This window comes from Pollachius pollachius, assembly GCF_949987615.1.
Source record: "Pollachius pollachius genome assembly, chromosome: 3".
Classification (NCBI taxonomy): Eukaryota; Metazoa; Chordata; class Actinopteri; order Gadiformes; family Gadidae; genus Pollachius; species Pollachius pollachius.
In genome coordinates, this window is record NC_136936.1 from 29,251,173 (window position 1) to 29,271,631 (window position 20,459).

At 44.0% G+C, this 20,459-nt stretch overlaps 1 protein-coding gene across 1 annotated transcript in view; it reads right to left on the reverse strand.

Annotated features, from left to right (window-relative positions):
- The window catches only part of kalrna (kalirin RhoGEF kinase a), a 179,514-nt gene that overhangs the window by 21,681 nt on the left and 137,374 nt on the right, over positions 1–20,459 (reverse strand). Inside the window, exons 41-52 of the mRNA XM_079733768.1 lie at positions 9,524–9,724; positions 9,023–9,096; positions 8,495–8,638; positions 6,866–6,981; positions 6,171–6,237; positions 5,981–6,084; positions 4,786–4,855; positions 2,615–2,701; positions 2,361–2,453; positions 2,181–2,231; positions 1,125–1,202; positions 372–557 (exon numbers count right to left, since the gene is read on the reverse strand). Of these exons, the coding sequence (XP_079589894.1) occupies positions 372–557; positions 1,125–1,202; positions 2,181–2,231; positions 2,361–2,453; positions 2,615–2,701; positions 4,786–4,855; positions 5,981–6,084; positions 6,171–6,237; positions 6,866–6,981; positions 8,495–8,638; positions 9,023–9,096; positions 9,524–9,724 (1,271 nt within the window). The remainder of the gene's footprint in view (positions 1–371; positions 558–1,124; positions 1,203–2,180; positions 2,232–2,360; positions 2,454–2,614; positions 2,702–4,785; positions 4,856–5,980; positions 6,085–6,170; positions 6,238–6,865; positions 6,982–8,494; positions 8,639–9,022; positions 9,097–9,523; positions 9,725–20,459) is intronic.

Below are 20,459 nucleotides of genomic sequence, written 5' to 3' on the forward strand. Positions count from 1 at the left end.
GTGTGTACTAATATATTACTGGTATTGCAGTATTGCTACCTTGATACTCTTCTTGAACTGATGTGTATTAATATAGTACTGGTATTGCAGTATTAGTACATTGATACTCTTCTTGAACTGGTAGCCAGGTGGGTATTAATATAGTAGTGTTATTGCAGTATTGGTACCTTGATACTCTTCTTGAACTGATAGCCAGGTGGGTATTAATATAGTAATGGTATTTCAGTATTAGTACCTTGAAACTCTTCTTGAACTGGTAGCCAGGTGTGTATTAATATTGTACTGGTATTGCAGAATTGGTACCTTGATACTCTTCTTGAACTGATAGCCAGGTGTGTATTAATATAGTACTGGTATTGCAGTATTAGTACCTTGATACTCTTCTTGAACTGGTAGCCGGGCGTCGAGGATCCCTTCCTCAGCAGCTCGCTGAAGATGACGATCTGTTCAAAGAGGAACACTCGTCTCTCTTTAGAGCGAGACAGAACGCCTCCGTCCTGCTCCGTCACAAAGAACGTCTCCTGCTGGAGCAGCTTGCCCTGGCTGGTCAGTTTACCCTGAAATACATAAACAAGTTAATAATATACATATAATATACATTTACATGATAATAATATACATATAACATTAATTTGAATCCATTCTGTAGCAGCTTGCCCTGGCTGGTCAGTTGAAAATGTATCCACAACACATTTCTAATAGATACTTCTGAGTATTAGAAGTAGAACATTTACAATGTTGACGAGTAACAGAATTAAACAATTTAATTAGAAATACAGAGATAAAAGCAACACAAAACAATCAAGTTTTGTGTTCTAATACACATGGAATACATATCTGATACACATCTAAAACACATGGAATACAAATCTAATACACATGGAATACACATCTAATACACATGGAATAAATATCGATACCCATCTGATACACATGTAATACACATGGAATACATATCTGATACACATCTAATACACATGCTGTATCAGCCTAGCTGGTTAGTGTACCCTCTAATATATACTATCCATGTATATCCATATGCACACTGTAGCAGGTAAGCTAACTCTAACTAACTAAATGTATAAAATGTATATATATATGTGTATAATATCATCAATCCCCACCTCAAAGCCCTGCAGCCGGCCCAGGTTCATCATGTCGTTACACAGCTTAGGAACCTGGGACATCAGGTCCACCGCTTTCTGTTTGAGAGAGAGACATTAAGATACAGAGACAGGGAGAGAGAGAAAGAGAGAGAGAGAGAGACATAATGATCTAACAGGAGAGAGATTCTATATTTGTAGTATTCCATTTGTGTCTTTTATTTAGTTTTCAATATTGGACTTTTTGATATGAAATACAAATATCTTTCTTTATTTGTTCACTTTTATATGTACACTACATATATTGTATAAAACTGTGTTATATATTACTTAGTAACAAAGCTATTCAAATATATTTTTCATTTTTAACAAATCCAAATATGAGATAATTCTCGCAATATTTTTCGTTTGCGTTTGAGCTTACAGCTAGACGTAACTGCTGTTGGACCCTGTTGAGCAGTTTTAGCATGGCTAGTGCTATGTGCGATAGTGCGAAACTATCCATTGTTGCTCACAAGAGGTGCATTATGTGTAATAAATACCTAACTCACAATTTGTTTTAATAAAAGGTCCTGATTCGATCACTGGTATGACGAGGTGATATTGATGGTGACGTATACTGATCTCACCGCAATGATCCATGGGTAGCCTATCATCAATGTTGTATAAATTAAATATGTTATTGAATGCATCTTTGAAAAATAATATGTTGGATTCATGTAAATGTCTTTTTTCAGAAATATATAAAAATAAGAATAATCTGAGAATAATATCGCGACCCGCTGCAGTACCTTTGCCACCCCACTCGGGGTCGTGACCCCACTGTTGAAGACCTTTGATCTAGTACATAACATGACATCATCCAGTACATAACATGACATCATCTAGTACATAACATGACATCATCCAGTACATAACATGACATCATCCAGTTCATGACATGACCTCATCTAGTACATAAAATGACCTCATCTAGTACATAACATGATGTCATTAAGTGCATAAAATGACAACCTCCAGTATATAACATATGGTATATGACAGCATAAAGAACATTCTAGGTTTTATAACCGGTACCTCAATCTGTTCACAGTCTATTCCTGCCTTGGAGCTGTACTTCAGGAAGTCCTGAAAGAGAAAAACAACTCAGTCCAACCCCACTGGAACAACCTGAAACTACTGCTGTCCTAAACTCACCAAACCGGTTTGCGTGTGTGTGTGTGTGTGTGTGTGTGTGTGTGTGTGTGTGTGTATTACCTTCAGCAGCAGTTGGTATTTGGTGATTCTCTGAATTGGTTTGATGAGAAAATCACTGATTGACAATCTTGACTGGAGGACCTGCTGTATACCCTGTAGACACACACACACACACACACACACACACACACACACACACACACACACACACACACACACACACACACCTGTTAAATAGCTGCCAAGTTATGTTTGTTTTCAGATTTCCAATGAGTCTCCTGGTATCCCCCCCCCATGGCCAACGCCGGACTTACATCAAAGTATTTATCGTACTCCGCCACGATAAACTCTGACTTGGGTTTGTTCTGACAGTACACCACGTACATGTGTAGTCTCCGAGCCTGGAAAATACACACACACACATTTATCATATTGTGCAGCAGTCACAAGCAGCGGTCACTAATGCAAGACTTCCACAACACTGCCAAACTAATTAGTGGTGAACTGGGCTGTTGCTTCCCATTAGTGATGGGTCGTTTGCGACCAAATCAGTTCGAAGGAACGATTCTTTAAGAACGAACAGACCTGATTCCATGTTTCACTTCTCTCTCGGTCATCTCTCTTGATCATTCTTTTGTTCTCCCACAGAGTAGACTAGTCGCTGTGTTCACTGTTAAGTTAGCAGAGTGGTGGAGAGCGTACGATGAAGATTATGATAATAGTTGACAATGTACCGTATTTCCCGCACTATAACGCGCACCGGATTATAAGGTGCACCTTCAATGAATGACCTATTTTAGAACTTTTTTCATAAATAGGGCGCACCGGATTATAAGGCGCATAGCATAGAAGATACTGCAGTCAAACGTTTGACTGGGGATGCGTTATGCATCCACTAGATGGAGCTGTGCTAATTGTATAGCTCGTCACGCGCAACGCAACTGTGAGGACGAGTTGCTGCATTTAGCAGATATAAAACTGGAACCTTTGACAAAAAAGTAAAACACAATTACGCAGTTCCAAACCTTAGATTTTTTAAATATCTTGCAAACGTGAATGATACAAAGTAGAGCATCGCACCCTCGAATCTTGTAGTGTGGCCAGTCTTCCGCCCGATTTCCTGGCTCTGTGATCGTATAGTGTGACCTTCCGTGAGTAAGCGCAGTAAAATGCTGTGTGCACTGACTATGATAGCCGTAATGCTGCAAGCGGTGTGGCTTTATCGTAATCGTAGTGAAACATTTTATTATTATTATTAAATTGTTTTTATTGGTTTTTCATGCTGAAACATTTTGACAGAGCGCCGTTTACAACCAGTATGGATCAACCAATTAACCAATTGATCTATATATAAGGCGCTCCGGATTATAAGGCGCACTGTCGTTTTTTGAGAAAATTACCGGCTTTTAAGTGCGCCTTATAGTGCGGAAAATACGGTAAGTGTCGCAGCTGACTGAGGCTTTTTTTGATTTGATTCAAAAAAAATCAAAAGATCTGAAGTACCAAGTATATTGTACTGTCTATGTGTCTGCTTGTCTGTCTGGGAATTTATCCCTTGTTTTATTTATTTTATTCCCCTTTTTTCCTCAACGTTGTAGTCCATGTGCTGTGTGCTTGTTCTCCATATTTTAGTCCATGTGTTGTTTCTCCCTTCCCATCTAAAGGACCACAATGGAAACAAGCCTTTGGGCTTCATTGTGTTTTTTAATCCTTTTGAACACTTCTGTTAATTGTTGTTCAATAAAGTTTTCAATCAATCAAACTCTTCTCGTTCATTCCTCTACTGTCGTTCTCCTTCAGTAAGTCACTTGTTCTTGGCTTGTAGGCTGTAGCCCAGAGTGATTATGGCTCTGCTGTAGCCTAGTATGCTAAATGGGGACTTGAAACCTTTTCATCAATATAATATTTCTGCCAAGCTTTTAAACATATTTGTCGAAGTATTGGGTCTTTATTTCTTTATTTAGTAGCCCTTGCTGAGAGTGAAAATAAATAAATAAATAAATAAATAAAGACAATTAATTAGCTGATTTACCCATAGTCTACTTTTCTATTTACCTTCAATACATGCCATACATTTAATGTCAAGGTGAATATGCACACATTAGCCGTTGTTGTGTTGTCAAAGAACACATAATCATGAAGTTGCAGATATGTTTTTGCCTTGAACTACTGTGTTGTGTTGACCGTTTGCACAGCCGTTTGAGAACGAGGAGCCGAGGACCGTGCATTCCATGATTCACCGCTAAAGATGTTGTACCAGAAACGCGACGGACCAACGAACGGACGATTCTGAACGATTCTTCTTGGTAAACTGACCGACGCAAACTGAATCAAGGAACAGGATCAGGAAATCCATCTTTACTTCCCATAACCCATTAGTGAGGCTGCTCCAACCATGGTCAAACGGCCTGGTGCATCAGTAACCCCCCCCAACACACACACACAACCCCAGACACACACACACACACACACACACCCTCCTCACATGCTTGATGAAGAGCTGGGGCAGTAGCTGATGGTCCTCCAGACATTTCTCCAGCTCTCCTACAAAGAAACTAAGAGAGAGAGGAAGACACTGTTAGACCTGAGTTTAACTCAGTGTCTGAACGCTCATGAAACAGGACGTCAAATCAGATGTGGAACCAGGGCTACATTCCAAATGTCTGTCAACAGTGATTCACCTCATACCTCCTACCAAATCTCCAGATGCTCTCTTTCCATTGTACCTGCATTAGTCCAAAAGCCAGCCTTAGCTGCTCGACAGGAGCTTTGATTGGCCGCAGAATAGTGTAGGGGCCGAGGGTCGGTCAGTCTGTCCTCACAGAAGATGTTTAGCGATACTCTGACTAAGCCACCACGCATTTACCTATCATGCCGTCATGTGGCCCCATCCTACAGGCGTGATTGGCTGAAGAGTCTGATGTTGGTTCAATGAGCTCATCGTACAGATTTGATGGGCTGAAGAGTCTGAGGTTGGCTCGGTTAGCTCATCCTACAGAAGTCATTGGCTGTAGAGTCTGAGGATGGCTCGGTCAGCTCATCCTACAGAATCGATTTGCTGTTGAGTCCGAGGTTGGCTCGGTCATAGCAATTCTTCAGTCTGTATGAGGTTCAGATCCCTCACCAGACGTTTAAGACCCTTGTTGGATCAGGGCATATTTTACCAGCGGAGTCCAAAACATTTTGATTGGACATTCACTTTGATGTCTGTCCTTTTGAACAACCATGCCCGCCCTTTTCTCCTGATGCAGCTTTAAAGGGAAGTTCTTCGTTCTTTCCCAGCTTGCTGTGACAATGTCTCTTCTTCTGCAGCGTGTCACCATTTATCTTCAAGCTTGTTCTGGCTGGTTCCTCCAAACCCTCATTCCCAGTTGGTCCCAGTCGGTCCATAATCCACAATTCCCAATTCTCTTTATAATAACACCTCCCAGGTCCAGGGGCGTCCAGATCTGGACCTGAGGACAGCTCTGGACCTTAAGGACAGGCCTGGACCTGAGGACATGTGGAACTGAGGACAGATGTGGACCTGAGGGCATGTGGACCTGAGGACATGTGGAACTGAGGACAGGTCTGGACCTGGGGACATGTGGACCTGGGGACATGTGGAACTGAGGACATGTGGACCTGAGGACAGATGTGGACCTGAGGACATGTGGACCTGAGGACAGGTCTGGACTCACTCTCTGTGCCAGTCGTAGATCTGGTGAATGTTCCCGAAGACCATCTTGTCTTTCCCTTTCATGTCTTCCGGGACGACGGTCTCTTCCATGGTCTTCATAAAGCCCTGAGGTCAACACACATAGGTCAAGGGGTCATCCAGAGCTAAAGAGGTCAGCCCAGCCTCAACCTACAGCGTGTCTCTCCACTCACCTCCACCACGATCCCCAGGTCCTTGACATAGTCCTTCTCCGTCTGGATCAGCTCGTTAAGAACAAACCTTCAGACCAGGGGAAGACAGGAGTTCCTTTTGATCGTTAAACACCACATACCAGGATATGGTGGTCCTAGCAGTATCACAGTATGTAGTAGTGCTAAGAGTATAACAGTGTGTAGTAGTACTAGGAGTATCACAGTAGTAATATGAGTAATTGGAGGAGTATACTGTATAACAGTATGTAGTAGTACTAGGATTATAAAAGTATATAGTGTTACTAGGAGTATAACAGTAGGTAGTAGTACTAGGAGTGTAACAGTAGGTAAAAGTACTAGGAGTATGACAGTATGTAGAAGTACTAGGAGTATGACACTATGTAGTAGTACTAGGAGTATGACAGTATGTATAAGTAGTAGTAGGAGTATAACAGTAGTATTAGTAGTACAAGGAGTACTAGGAGGAGTACTAGAAAGAGTATAACAGTAGGTAGTAGTACTAGGAGTATGACACTATGTAGTAGTACTAGGAGTATGACAGTATGTATTAGTACTAGTAGTATGACAGTATGTAGTAGTACTAGGAGTATTACAGTATGTGGTAGTACTAGTTGTATGACAGTATGTGGTAGTACTAGGAGTATGACAGTATGTAGTAGTACTAGTAGTACTAGTAGTATCACAGTAGTACTAACATGCGTCCTCGGAGGGCCCTGGCCCGCTGCTCCTCCTCCAGGTTTCTGGGGACCGGGGGGCTCTGGTCCGGGGGGTCGAGGGAGCAGAACCCCGGGTACGAGCCTGGGTCCAGACTCTGAGGAACAGGGGAGGACCAGGAGGACTGAGACTACATACAGGACCAGGAGGACTGAGACTACATACAGGACCAGGAGGACTGAGACTACATACAGGACCAGGAGGACTGAGACTACATACAGGACCAGGAGGACTGAGACTACATACAGGACCAGGAGGACTGAGACTACATACAGGACCAGGAGGACTGAGAGTACATACAGGACCAGGAGGACTGAGACTACATACAGGACCAGGAGGACTGAGACTGCATACAGGTGTCTAAGATCAGGTAGATTTAATATATACAGTATTATTATATATTTGCCTGCTACAACACAACACGACATCTGGGCAAAACACAACTCAATACAATACAACATTTACACACACATAAACATGCAACATACTCACACATACTGGATTTCTCCTCCAAATTTGTTTACTTGAATATGTACAACACACATATGATTTACACACACATGCCTAAATACACACAATTCAACACACCTAAACAATACTGAGTATATGTACCTACACATTTACTTTATGTAAATATTCACATGCTCTACAACTACCAACAGTCCGGAGTACATGTCATCTCCAAGGCTGATGAGTAAATCCAGGAAGAGAAGGTCTGCAGCCATGCCCTGAACTCACCATCTTAGACCTAACCAGCTTCTCTATGGCGCTAACCAGTTCTGAGGCACTGGGGACCTCAGCTGGAGCCTGCATGGAGGTACGCAATGCAGCGGACTGAGGGAGGAGATGGGGGAGAAGGAGAGGAGGGGGGAGGAGAGGAGAGGAGAGGAGGGGAGGAGAAGTGGGGGGAGGAGAGCGGAGAGGAGAGAGGAGGAGAGAGGCGGAGAGGAGAGGGGAAGGGAGAAGAGGAGCAGAGAGTGGAGGAGGAGAGGGGAGAGGGGAGGAGAGAGGAGGAGAGGATAAGAGAGGAAAGCAGAGAAGAGGGGAGGAGATGAGAGGAGAAGGGAGGAATAGAGGAGGGGAGAAGAGAGGAGGGCAAAGAGTTGAAGAGAGGAGACAGGTGATAGTGGGGAATCAACCATTAATATCATGAAGTAGTGATTGGAAGAAAGAGAGAAGAAAAGCTGTTGGGTTAAAGCCAATCACAGCCCATGCTGGAAACACAACAGAAGATCACGTGCATCATCTACAGAGCTACGTAGAACTTTAAGATGCGCTAGCTAAGAGTTAAAACAGAGCTAACAGGGCTTGCAGAGATATTAGATTGCCAACACAGACCTGGATTCCCTCTCTCTTGTTAATCAGTAATCAGTAATTTATTTAATTCAGAATGAAGGGACATCATTGTTCCAGGATTTGTGTTTCCGGAGTTCTACAAAGCTGAACAATGACGTTGATGGTACCAGTTGAGAGTTGAGGTGTCATGCAGCCCTCAAAACCCTGTCAGAAGCAGAACTATCATGTTAAGAAGAGGTTGACGCGTCCCTTCAGACGAGGTTCACCACTTCCACTGATAACAAACCCTCCCGCTCCCCCTCTGATCCTCCTACCTTGTCGTCCTGGGTGGTGGGGTCGTTGATGATCTTCATGGGCGGGGGCAGTGGTGTGTGAGTCTCCTCATCCTGCTCCTCCTCTCCGCCGCTCTGCATCCCTGAGGAGGACTTGACCAGAGTGCCCTCCTTCCGGTCCGCCCTCTGGAGACACAAGAGCGGGGCTGCTAGCACCAGCAGCTAGGGCTGGTAGCACCATCCGCTAGGGCTGCTAGCAGCAGCAGCCAGGACTGCTAGCACCAGCAGCTTGGGCTGCTAGCAGCAGCAGCTAGGTCTGCTAGCACCATCCGCTATGGCTGCTAGCACCATCTGCTAGGGCTGCTAGCAGCAGCAGCTAGGGCTGTTAGCAGCAGCAGCTAGGGCTGCTAGCACCATCCGCTAGGGCTGCTAGCACCATCCGCTAGGGTAGCTTGCAGCAGCAGCTAGGGTTGCTATTATTAGCAGCTATAAACAGCTGCTATTAGCATTACCAATAGACCTAGCTCTTAATGCTAGGGCTATTAGCGCACCGAGGGTGTGATTGATTACCTCTTCCGTGACCTCATCCTGTTGGGCGGGATCAGCTTGTCCCAGGTCGATGCTCTTCCTGCCCTCCTCCCGAGCTGTCAGTCAAGCAAAATAACCGATCATCACACACATAGCTATATTCTGATACATAACATGTTGTTATAGGGGTGTATGGGTACATTCAAGGTACATTCAGGGAAAATTCATGGTATATTCAAAGTATAACCAGGATAGTTTAGGGTAAATAACAGTTTGAGGAACAGGGGGGTATTGATAACAGAGGGTATTGATATTTTCAGGGTATATCAGTGTATAAAGGGTGTATGGATACCAGTGTTTATTCAGGGTACACACTAACCTGGGGACCAGACCAATCTGTCAAGCAAATTTTTCATTTGTTCTGCAGATTAATAAAAAGATTTCTGCACGGTACCAGATATACCGATCAATCAGAACCGGCCGGATAAATAGGATGACGGTGCAAAGGAGTGCCGTAGATACAGTGTACGGTGGGGTACGTACAGGTCTTCTTGTTCTTGCTGCCGGTGGGCTTCTTGACAGTGCTGCCCTGGCTTAGGCGCCGCACCGGGCTGCTCAGCCACTTCCTAAGAGTGTTTGCCGAGCGCTTGGGCCCCGGAGAGGGCGCCGGCAGGGTGCTCTGGCTGGCCTGCAGGTGGGCCACCGAGTCGCTCTTCCCCTCTGAGCCGCTCACCACATAGTTTTCTGAAACACACAAGAGACACATAAGAAACGTGAACAGGGACCAGGCTCAGGGATCAGGATCAGGGATCAGGATCAGGGATCAGGCTCATGGATCAGGGATCCGGTTCAGGGATCAGGATCAGGGATCAGGCTCAGGGATCAGGGCTCAGGATCAGGGACCAGGGATCAGGCTCGGGGATCAGGATCAGGGATCACACTTAGGCTCAGGGATCAGGGATCAGGGATCAGGCTCAGGGCTCAGGGATCAGGCTCAGGGACCAGGCTCAGGGATAAGGCTCAGGGATCAGGCTCAGGGATCAGCCTCAGGGATCAGCCTCAGGGATCAGGGTTCAGGCTCAGGGTTCAGGCTCAGGGAACACCCGGGTCCACAGTCCTGTTGCTCCTTCTCTCTACCTTCCCACATGGTCTATGAACTCAATGATCGCTGCTTCAGATTACAGTGTCTGCTAATAAAAGTAAATAACAGCTTACGACTCAAAGATAAGGAAACTATGAACTAGGCCATCAACTATCCTCATTATATCATCATGAACATGGGGGGAGGTAAGTGTGTGTGTGTATGTGTGTGTGTGTGTGTGTGTGTGTGTGTGTGTGTGTGTTTTGGGGAGTGTGTGTGTGCGTGTGTGTGTTTGGGGGAGGTGTGTGTGCGTGTGTGTTTGGGAGAGGTGTGTGCGTGTGTGTTTGGGGGAGGTGTGTGTGTGCGTTGGTGTTTTGGGAGGTGTGTGTGTGCGTGTGTGTTTGGGGGAGGTGTGTGCATGAGTGTGTGTTTGGGGGAGTAGTGTGTGTGTGTGTGTATGGGGGAGGTGTGTGTGCGTGTGTGTTTGGGGGAGGTGTGTGTGTGTGCGTGTGTCTTTAGGGGAGTTTTGTGTGGATGTGTGTTTGGGGGAGGTGTGTGTGTGCGTTTGTGTTTGGGGAGGTGTGTGTATGAGTGTGCTGTGGGGTTGTGTGTGAAAGGAGAATACTAGTGTCAGTGTTCTTCTTATCAAAGAGCTGATTCATCTCCCGCTCTCTCTCTCTTGTCATTGAATATGCACACACACACACACACACACACACACACACACACACACACACACACACACACGCACACACAGTTGTGTTTTAAAACTTTAAAATTCAAGTTCTCTCAATGGCCCTTTACACACAATATACAACACATTATATAATACACACAGTATACTACACACTACATACTACACGCAATATACTACAAAGTATACAGAATATACTACACACAATATAAATGTAATTATATACGGCAAACAATATATGACACTGTTATACACACAGAATAATACACACTATATCCTACATCTACACAGTGTGTACTAATGCTACAAATACTACAGGCACTATCTACTATTGCTCCTAATACTACACCCAGTATATTATAATGATAGTACTACACCCAGTGTGTACTAATGATAATACCACACCAAGTATATTATAACGATAATACTACACCCAGTGTGTACTAATGATAATACCACACCCAGTGTGTAGTTATGATAATACCACACCCAGTCAGTGCGTTTACATGACACTCAAGAATATCAAATTATTGTTTTAGTCCGAATATGATTGGATTATTAAGATGCATCTATTCACCTTAGTCAGACTAAAATCTAATCGAATAGGTTTTCTCATAGTCGGATTACGGCCGATAGATTATTAGATTGATAGTCGCATTAAACGGTAAATCTAATTGGAATTCGATTTTGTGCATGCTCGTGATCTTTTCCAGGGACGTGAGTCGGAAGAAGAAGGAGATGGTAGTCGTGTTGTTGTCGCCGTCGGAAAAAGAGAAACAGCGATTTATTTAAAAAGGTGGCGCAGAAGATGGAGGAAGCCGGTGTCATGCCAATGTCGTTACCCCCTATAAGAAGTGTATCATCATCAACATGCATTTAGTTCACAATGCGCTTTGATTTCACCCAAGGTTGAATTTAAAGTACATGTTTTTCTAAATGTTGGTCTTCTGACGTGTTTACGATCTTTATTCATTCATTGCGCCGCGGCCGAACTGACGGGGATATAGAGTTCTCAGACTCTCCGGTACTTCCACAACAAGTGAAGGCCATGGTGGAGAAGGAATTTGGGGAAAGGAACTTTGACTTTGACTGAAGATTGAACCGCGACATGGAGGAGAAAGGGATTGATGCCTTATGCGGCAACAAACAACCAGCTCCTCCGGCGCTGGAGTAGCGCCAATGCCGCCGGAGGAGAGCCTCTGCCACTTTTCACTTTGACACGACGTACAACAGTGGTGGTTGGTGGTTTGTAAAGGGAAGGAGGAAGGACTGTGCGCTTGGTTGCCATTGGCCTGCTTGCACTGTTAGTGGCATAAGTATGTTAGACTCAAGTTGTTTCAGGGTGTTTTGGGGAACTACAAAATAGCAGGGAGGGATAATTATGTGAATTGATACAAATCCACCAGTGGCAGCATTGTACTTTGAAAGCTGGTGGGCAGCATGAGGAAAGGATGCAAAGCCAATTAGTCAAATCAGGCCTACTCTTGATTTGTAATACTAAATAAAAAAATCTGGGACTAGCATTGGACCTATTTTGCCCTCAATAACTGAAGCTATTTGTTGTAATTTGGCTATGTTTATTTTCAGCTACAATTGTTTTAAGAAAAATTAAGACACAACACCAAAAGTGATGCCATTTCAAATGCATCATGCTCTGAATCATTCACTAACATCCTTTTCACAATATCAAACAGAATGGTCAGAGTAGCAAACAATTAAAAGAACAACAAGAACATTATTTCACAACTACTGGCGTGGGCTGTAAGCCTAACATTGTTTCAGGCAAATGTGGATGTTAATGGCTGTTTTAGAATGTTGGTCATGGTGTCAAGCCGATTAAGATTGAGGGACTTCATTTGTAGATCAAGTCAATCCTCCTCGCGGGCTCCGCAGCCCGGCCGCGGACTCCGCAGCTTGGCCGCGGGCAGCCCTGCCCGGCAGCGGGCTCCGCAGCCCGGCCACAGGCTACGGAAACACCAATATAACTGAACAGAGCCGCACTGTACCACAACAAACAGTAGCGCACCGCTCTGTGGAAATGAGGCATACGACTGAGCGGGTTCGTTGGTTCTTTAATAGGTCCATTGTTGGTTCTCGGAGCCTATACTTGAGGGGTTAACCCCTCCCTAGAGGCTCCTCCACAGCTAGGGCTCCTGCTTATTAGTTCATAGCGCAGCCAACAGACGTAGGCGGGATCCAGATCCCTTAGCTAGTCACTCCCACTCATGTTATTCACTGGCCGCCAACACTTTCGGGGAAATGAATGGGAGTCAATGGAGGCTGAGGGAGGAACATCCTCCCTGAAGTAATTGTCAATAGGTGATAGGGGTTGCTAATTTCCACTACAACTGTCCACTAATGTTACTGAGGGAAACGGACATTACATATACAAAGGCATTAAAGTAAAAATGTAAGGGCATTAATTCATTAGTAGTCTGAGCAATCTGCATTTTTATTCTCAACAATGTTAAGGAGGATCTTCCTCCCTCTCCTCACTGGAGAAGCCTCCACTGACGTACAAAGCCCTTTGCATCTGGAAAGGTTTCCATGATACGTCCCATAGGCCAGGAGTTTCATGGAGAGGTCTCATCTTTGATCAGTACTATGTCTCCAGGTTTCAGATTTCTTTTGACCTCATTCCATTTTTGTCTTTCCTGCATTCGGGGAAGATACTGCCATGTCCATCTTTTCCAGAAGAGGTCTGATAGGTACTGAACCTGTTTCCACTTTCTTCTAGAGTAGCTATCCTGCTTGGAAAAGAGCCCAGGTGGAAGAATTGGTTTTCCTTTCAAGAGCAGAAGGTGATTTGGAGTTAGGGGTTCATGATCTTTAGAGTCTCCAGATGTTACTGTAATGGGACGGGCATTGAAAACTGCCTCCACCTCGCACAAGGCAGTTTGAAGACATTCGTCATCCACGGTCTGTTCCTTTCGGATGGTGTGAAGGATTTTTTTATGATTCAAATGAGACGTTTCCACACGCCTCCGTGGTGAGAACCATAAGGCGGGTTGAAACTGACATGTAAACAAGGCTCTGTATCTCTTTACTCTGCTACGACCACTCTTGACTTCTATGGGCCCAACATAGTCCAAGCCAGTGTAAGTGAACGAGATCTGGTGTTTTGCGTATAACCCTGTTTCGGTTGTTTGAAGTCCTCCGGCATTGCCAACTTACTCAATCTACCTCCCACTCTCAGTATTCCATCATTAAGAATGGGATCCAACTTGTAGAGTCTGCTACTTCTTCTTACAGCTTGGCCTGCTCTTAAGGCATTCACTTTATCCCTGAAGGCTTTCTGTTGAACATAAGCAACAAGTGATTCCTTAGCATCTGTAAAATCCTGCACGGACAGTTGCTGGTCGGATAGCTGCTTGTCCTTCACATATTCTGATTTAACTGACGCACTGTGTGAGGTACCTGCTTTTTTCAATTGGATCAAGTGTCTCAGAGTCCCTTTGAACTTCAAAAGCCATGCCGTAGATCTGATGAGTTTGCCCCATGATGAGAAGGATTCCATAAAGCATGTCAGAGGGTCTTCGTGGTCTGTTGTTGCACCACAACAGTTTTCTTTACCTCGTCACTATCAGAAAGTACCATTGGTTCGGTGGAAAGTTTCAGCCAGTCAGCTTCGCATTTTGCCAGAAAGTCTGGACCATTAAGCCAACATCTTTCTTTCAGAAAAGCATCAGCTCACATTCCACTAGGAGCATTGTCTGCTTGGTTGAGATCAGTCTTAATGTGACGCCACTGAGATTTCTGTGTAAGGTCACGAATCACAGATATTCAGTTAGCCACAAAAGTCTTGAACCTCTGAGTGTCATTCAGAATGTACTTCAGGACAGAAGTACTATCAGTCCAGAAGAAGGAGTCTGAGATCTGAACACCCTCGCTTTCCCCTTCACTAACGTAATGTGAGGAGGTGTGTAATTGGGTGTCAGTGACATCAAATCACATCAAAATCTATGGGTTTGATTCATCTTTCAATTCTGAAATCACATGAAGATCTTTCTGCTACTCGCTCCATTTTGACGCAAGGGCAGGTGGGATTTCACCATCCCATCCGCAGTTGATCTTACACAGCTCCTGCTGTATCAGTTTTCCTGTGAGCATCACTGGCGATAAGAATCCTAGCAGATCATAAACAGAATTGAGCACAGACAAGATTCCCCTTCGACTAACTGGTTGTTGTTTCGGAGTGATGTCAAAGAAGAATGTATCGGACTCAACATCCCACCGCATGCCAAGTGCTCTCTCTACAGGAAGCTTGTCTTTCTCAAGGTCAATGTTCTTTACCTCTTTTGCCTTTTCCTCTATAGGTAAAGATGCAAGGGCAGAACGGCTGTTGCTGGTCCATTTGGTAAATTTAAATCCTCCAGTTGCACATATTTTCTTCAAGTTCTGAACCAGACTAATGGCTTGGTTTTCATCTGAAACTGATTTAACACAATCATCACATAGAAATTGTGACAAATAGTGTTCAGTAATGAGCTATTAGATTTTCCCTTGGTGGAAAGCTAATAGCTTGGTAATTTTCACCTGGTGGAACATTACTTTGATGTCCCCCATCACAGCTACTGGTTCCTGTCTGAACTTCAGAAGTACACCTAGCAAGGTGTTCGTAAGGTCTGGGCCTTGTTATAACTCTGTGTTCAAAGAGGTTCCTATGTAGGCCAAAGTACAGTCGAAGACCACCCGGATTGTCTGTTTACGTTTGTGGTACACTCCGTGGTGGGGAATGTACCAAAGGCTCCCATCAGTCTATTGGAGCTGTTCTTCGGGTACCATCTCTGCATGTCCTTTCAATATGACATCGTTCATGAAGCACACATAATCATTCTTAAACGACTCATCCTTCTCAAGTATTTTCTTAAGGCTATATGCTCTTTGTTCAGCCATCTGCCTATTATTTGGCATACGAAGATCATCCTTACGCAAAGGAAGTCGGATTTCATAATGACGTCTCTTTTTGTTAAGGATTCTTTCATGATTTGCAAAAAACTTTTATCCTCGAACGAATGTTTGGTTTCTCTTCATAGGTCAATTCTGGAAAGTCTTGGTTGTATTGTTTGATCAGAAGATTGCCCAAGCGAGCCACTGATATTCTATTCGTTGTTATCTGTGGTCGTCCATGTTTGTCAACATGTGAGCTGATTCCCAGTGGGCCAAGATGTGTCAGAACAGCATATGGGCCATTGTCTTGACTGTTGATGACCTTGAGTGTTTCCATATCTTTGGGGATGTTCATCTTGATCAACAGACTCACGTCAGCTTTGATGGAGTTCAACTTGACCTCATTTAGGTAAGACATTGTTTAAGATCTACCTTCCCTCGGGATGTTTTGATCACTTACTACAGGAATCGCGCGTTGTGTAAAGACCTCTGGAAGTTCGATGAAGTCTTTGCCATCAAGGTTGCTCAGTTCCAGTCCACATAATTTGAAGGTTTTCACAGGTTTTCATAACACATGGTTTGAAGCAGGATTTCTGTGCTTCAGGTGCTTTAGTATCTATGGCGCCATCTGGTGGCCAGTTTTCACATGAGTGGCATGTCAGGCGTTTCTTACATGTTTTGCTGAGATGTCCTTTTGTCAAACAGGCAAAACAAAATCCATGTTTCTTTAGAAATTCAACTTTCTCTTTGTGTGGGAGTTATGACATTGCTTCACATTGCATGCTCTCTTTTACAGTAAATACAGGGTTTGGAAATGGCATCATATACCATACCAGTGTCCTCCATCTCTCGCTGAGTTTATATGGGAGTTTAGAGACTATTTGTTTCATATTGGATGGCAAGTTAAGTTCCGACATGTATTGAACGTTTTGGGCAGCTTTACAGCAACTTCTTAAATATAATGCATAACTATGAAATGCCTTTCCGTCATCTGGTCTGATTACAGGGTCACCATTGAACACGGAAACTTTCTTCTTTGGAAGTACTGTTTGAGCTCCAACAGATACAAGCAGATTTGTCAAGTCTGAGTTATCTAGGGGTTCTAATGGTTTTCTTCCCAGAGTAGATTGTGCTCGTCTTGGTTGAGTCAAAGTAGTTCTAGTGCCTTGGCTTGATAAGTTGGGCCTAGTTGTTGCAGCAGTGGTTGTTTGTGGTGCTGCCGTTGATTTCTGATGTAGGCCTAGACGCATAGCCTTCTATAGTGGTGTTTTAGGTACTGCTCCCAGATCCACAAAATCCAGCTAAGATACCACTGTAACTCTGCTGCTTTCCCCTGATTCGGAAATTGGTTCCTCCATTCTGTGTGATTTCTCCATATATCTCTCCAGATAAGTATTCATACCATCCTCAGGTCTGAAAGCTGTGCTTGCTGTTGATTCAGTTGAATCAATTTCTTCTAGGGCCTGTAGTTTGGCATTTGTGACAGCAAAATTCTCTCTTAGTTGAAATGCTTCCATTTTAGCTCGTAATTGAACCTTTTCCATTTCCATGTTGTGCGCATAATTTATTTATTTGCGGTTATTTTGTAGATTTATTGCAGGTTATTGAAGTCTTTAGTTTGTCATAAGCAATATTCTTAAAAGAGTGTCCACGTTGAATTAACACGTCGGGATCTCAATAATCAGCTTCAGTATGATTTTTCCTGCGATCGCGCAATTTGAATTTTCCCATCAAACATTTCAGTCTCTCCTAATCTCTGATCGTACCTGGGTCTTTTCCTGCGATTGCGCAATTTCTATTGTCCCATCAAACATTTCAAAGTCTCTCCGAATGTCTGATCGAAGACAATGGAAATTGCCAGGTTACTCACGAAGAAAGCAAGTGGATGCTGAACGTAGTCCAATGTATTTCCAAGAACAGATCGAAGATGCAATCCACAAGTTTTCTTTGTCCGACGTTTCGGAGGGCAATTTTTCAACTTAATGTAGTGGCAGCTTTTCAGCGCCCGCTTCTGAGAGCGGAAAAATCCGGACAACGCCTTGAATTATAGATCGATTTATTTGTTCCCTTCTGACTAAAAGTACAAACAAGATATCCATATCGCATTCACGCGGTTGAATTTTTTTTTGCCACTTCCGCTCCACCTGTGACCAGGTGGAGCGGAAGTGGCAAAAAAAAATATCAGAACGTCCATATATCAGAACGTCAGACGTCATGCTCAATTGGCCAGACAGAACACGGCAGTCAATCAGTTATCACACATAGAATTACGTAATTGTAAACCATAATTCAGCATACTATTAAACCATATTTCTTGAACTTAAATATTATAATTATTTCAATATTGTTATTCTAATAATTCATTTATTTTAATTTGTTTTAATTTGCAAACATAAATATCAAAATGGCTCCAACAAATGACATAGACCCGAAGTGAACTGACAGCTGTCTACTGAAAACATCTTTCTCGAATGCCGCCTGATTTTGTTGTTGCTGGTGACGTGAAGAGGTCAGCCGGTGGCTAAATTACCACTGGTTGAAATGGGTACAGCGCCACCTATCGTACCAGTGTATGACATGCTTCGGCTAATTAATCGATTTTCTCACCACCATGTATAATCTGACAATTGCAGTTGCTCAATTGAGGAGCATAGTCAAACTATAGCTTTAATCAGATTAAGCTGTGCATGTAAACGTACTGAGTGTGTACTAATGATAATACCACACCCAGTGTGTACTAATGATAATACTACACCCAGTGTTTATAACATCCAGAGGGCCATGCAAAGTCCTCTTGGTTAGCTGGGGCTCAGCTGACTCACTGGAACCCACATGTTCACACGTGAACACTGAGGCCGCATTCTGAAACATGGAGCGGGACTAAAGGGGAGCCAGGAGGAGGAACCTGGTTTATACACCCAATTGTCACCCAAAATACTTAAACCTCTAGGGGTTTAAGTATTTTAAACCCCTAGAGGCGGTATGAGGACCTACATGCCTGTCCCCCACCAGGGGAGAGTCACACAGTCATGACCAGTGGGGTCAACTGCTCGCCAATGATGTGTGGTTGACCTTTAACCTCTACCATGACGTGAGGAATACATTGTATTTCATCTCCTGTTAATATCTAACCTGCAGGAGGGAGAGCAGAGGGGAGCTGACTACTGTCTGGGATCTCTGTCACACACACACAAACACGCACACACACACACACACTCTTGATAAACACACACGCATGCCTCCAGCTGTGTGTTTCTACTGCTGATGAACCACCCTGCTACCACATGACCAACACTCAGACACACACATTACTGGTGGACACTGGGAGCTCTCTCTCTCTCTCTCCCTCTCTCTCTCTCTCTTCTGTGGCCCAGGTGGCGCCAGGACATAACATAGCACACACACACACACACACACACACACACACACACACACACACACACACACACTGCTGGTATGAATAGTTCTATTGAAGAGAAGAGAGATAAAGGAAATATTTGAATGCAAAATAATCAGCATATATAGACACAAAAACACACCACTAAGGTAAAACCTCCTCCGCACCCTTACCACTAAGGTAACACCTCCTCACTCTAACCACTAAGGTAACACCTCAGCACCCTAACCACTAAGGTAACACCTCAGCACCCTAACCACTAAGGTAACACCTCCTCACTGTAACCACTAAGGTAACACCTCCTCACTCTAACCACTAAGGTAACACCTCAGCACCCTAACCACTAAGATATCACCTCCTCACCCTAACCACTAAGGTAACACCTCAGCACCCTTACCACTAAGGTAACACCTCAGCACCCTTACCACTAAGGTAACACCTCAGCACCCTAACCACTAAGGTAACACCACCTCACCCTACCCACTAAGGTAACACCACCTCACCCTACCCACTAAGGTAACACCACCTCACCCTACCCACTAAGGTAACACCTCCTCACCCTAACCACTAAGGTAACACCTCAGCACCCTTACCACTAAGGTAACACCTCAGCACCCTAACCACTTAGGTAACACCACCTCACCCTACCCACTAAGGTAACACCACCTCACCCTACCCACTAAGGTAACACCTCCTCACCCTACCCACTAAGGTAACACCTCCTCACTCTAACCATTAATGAAACACCTCCTCCAGCACCCTAACACCCAAGGTAACACCTCAGCACCCTAACCAATAAGTGAACAACTCCTCCTCATCCTAACCACCAAGGTAAACACCTCCTCCTCCACTGAGCTTGGCTCCCAGGGGCCAACAGTGTCCAGTAGCATGTATATGCAACTTTATCAGTAAACAGTTGGGGTGGTGACATTAAAGACTGAGAAGTCTTGAACTAGGTGTTTCACTGACAATGTTTCACTGGTGATGAAGGCTTAAGGTTTACCTTCTCAGTACGGCCTGCAGAAAAGAAGTAGAAACAGATGAACCCAGGTGCATTTCTAGACAGCTTAATGATCCAGAGCCAATACATAGTTGAATAAGTACAGTTAGACATTAACAGGCCAGACACTCCTTTTCTCTCTATGACCACAACACACACACACACCAATCAATATGCAAGGGAATTAGAGGAACCATGACTTGGCAATCCAGCAGCATTCTGCTAGAAGTTCTCAGTCTGACTCTGTAGTCTCTATCTCTCTCTGCATGTCTCTTTGTCATATAAAGAATGTTGTTCGCTACAAACCTGTTCTTGTCTTCATTCCACAGCCCTTCAAATGTATTTACACACACACACACACACACACACACACACACACACAGACACACGGAGGAAGGAAACATGTGAGTCATGAGA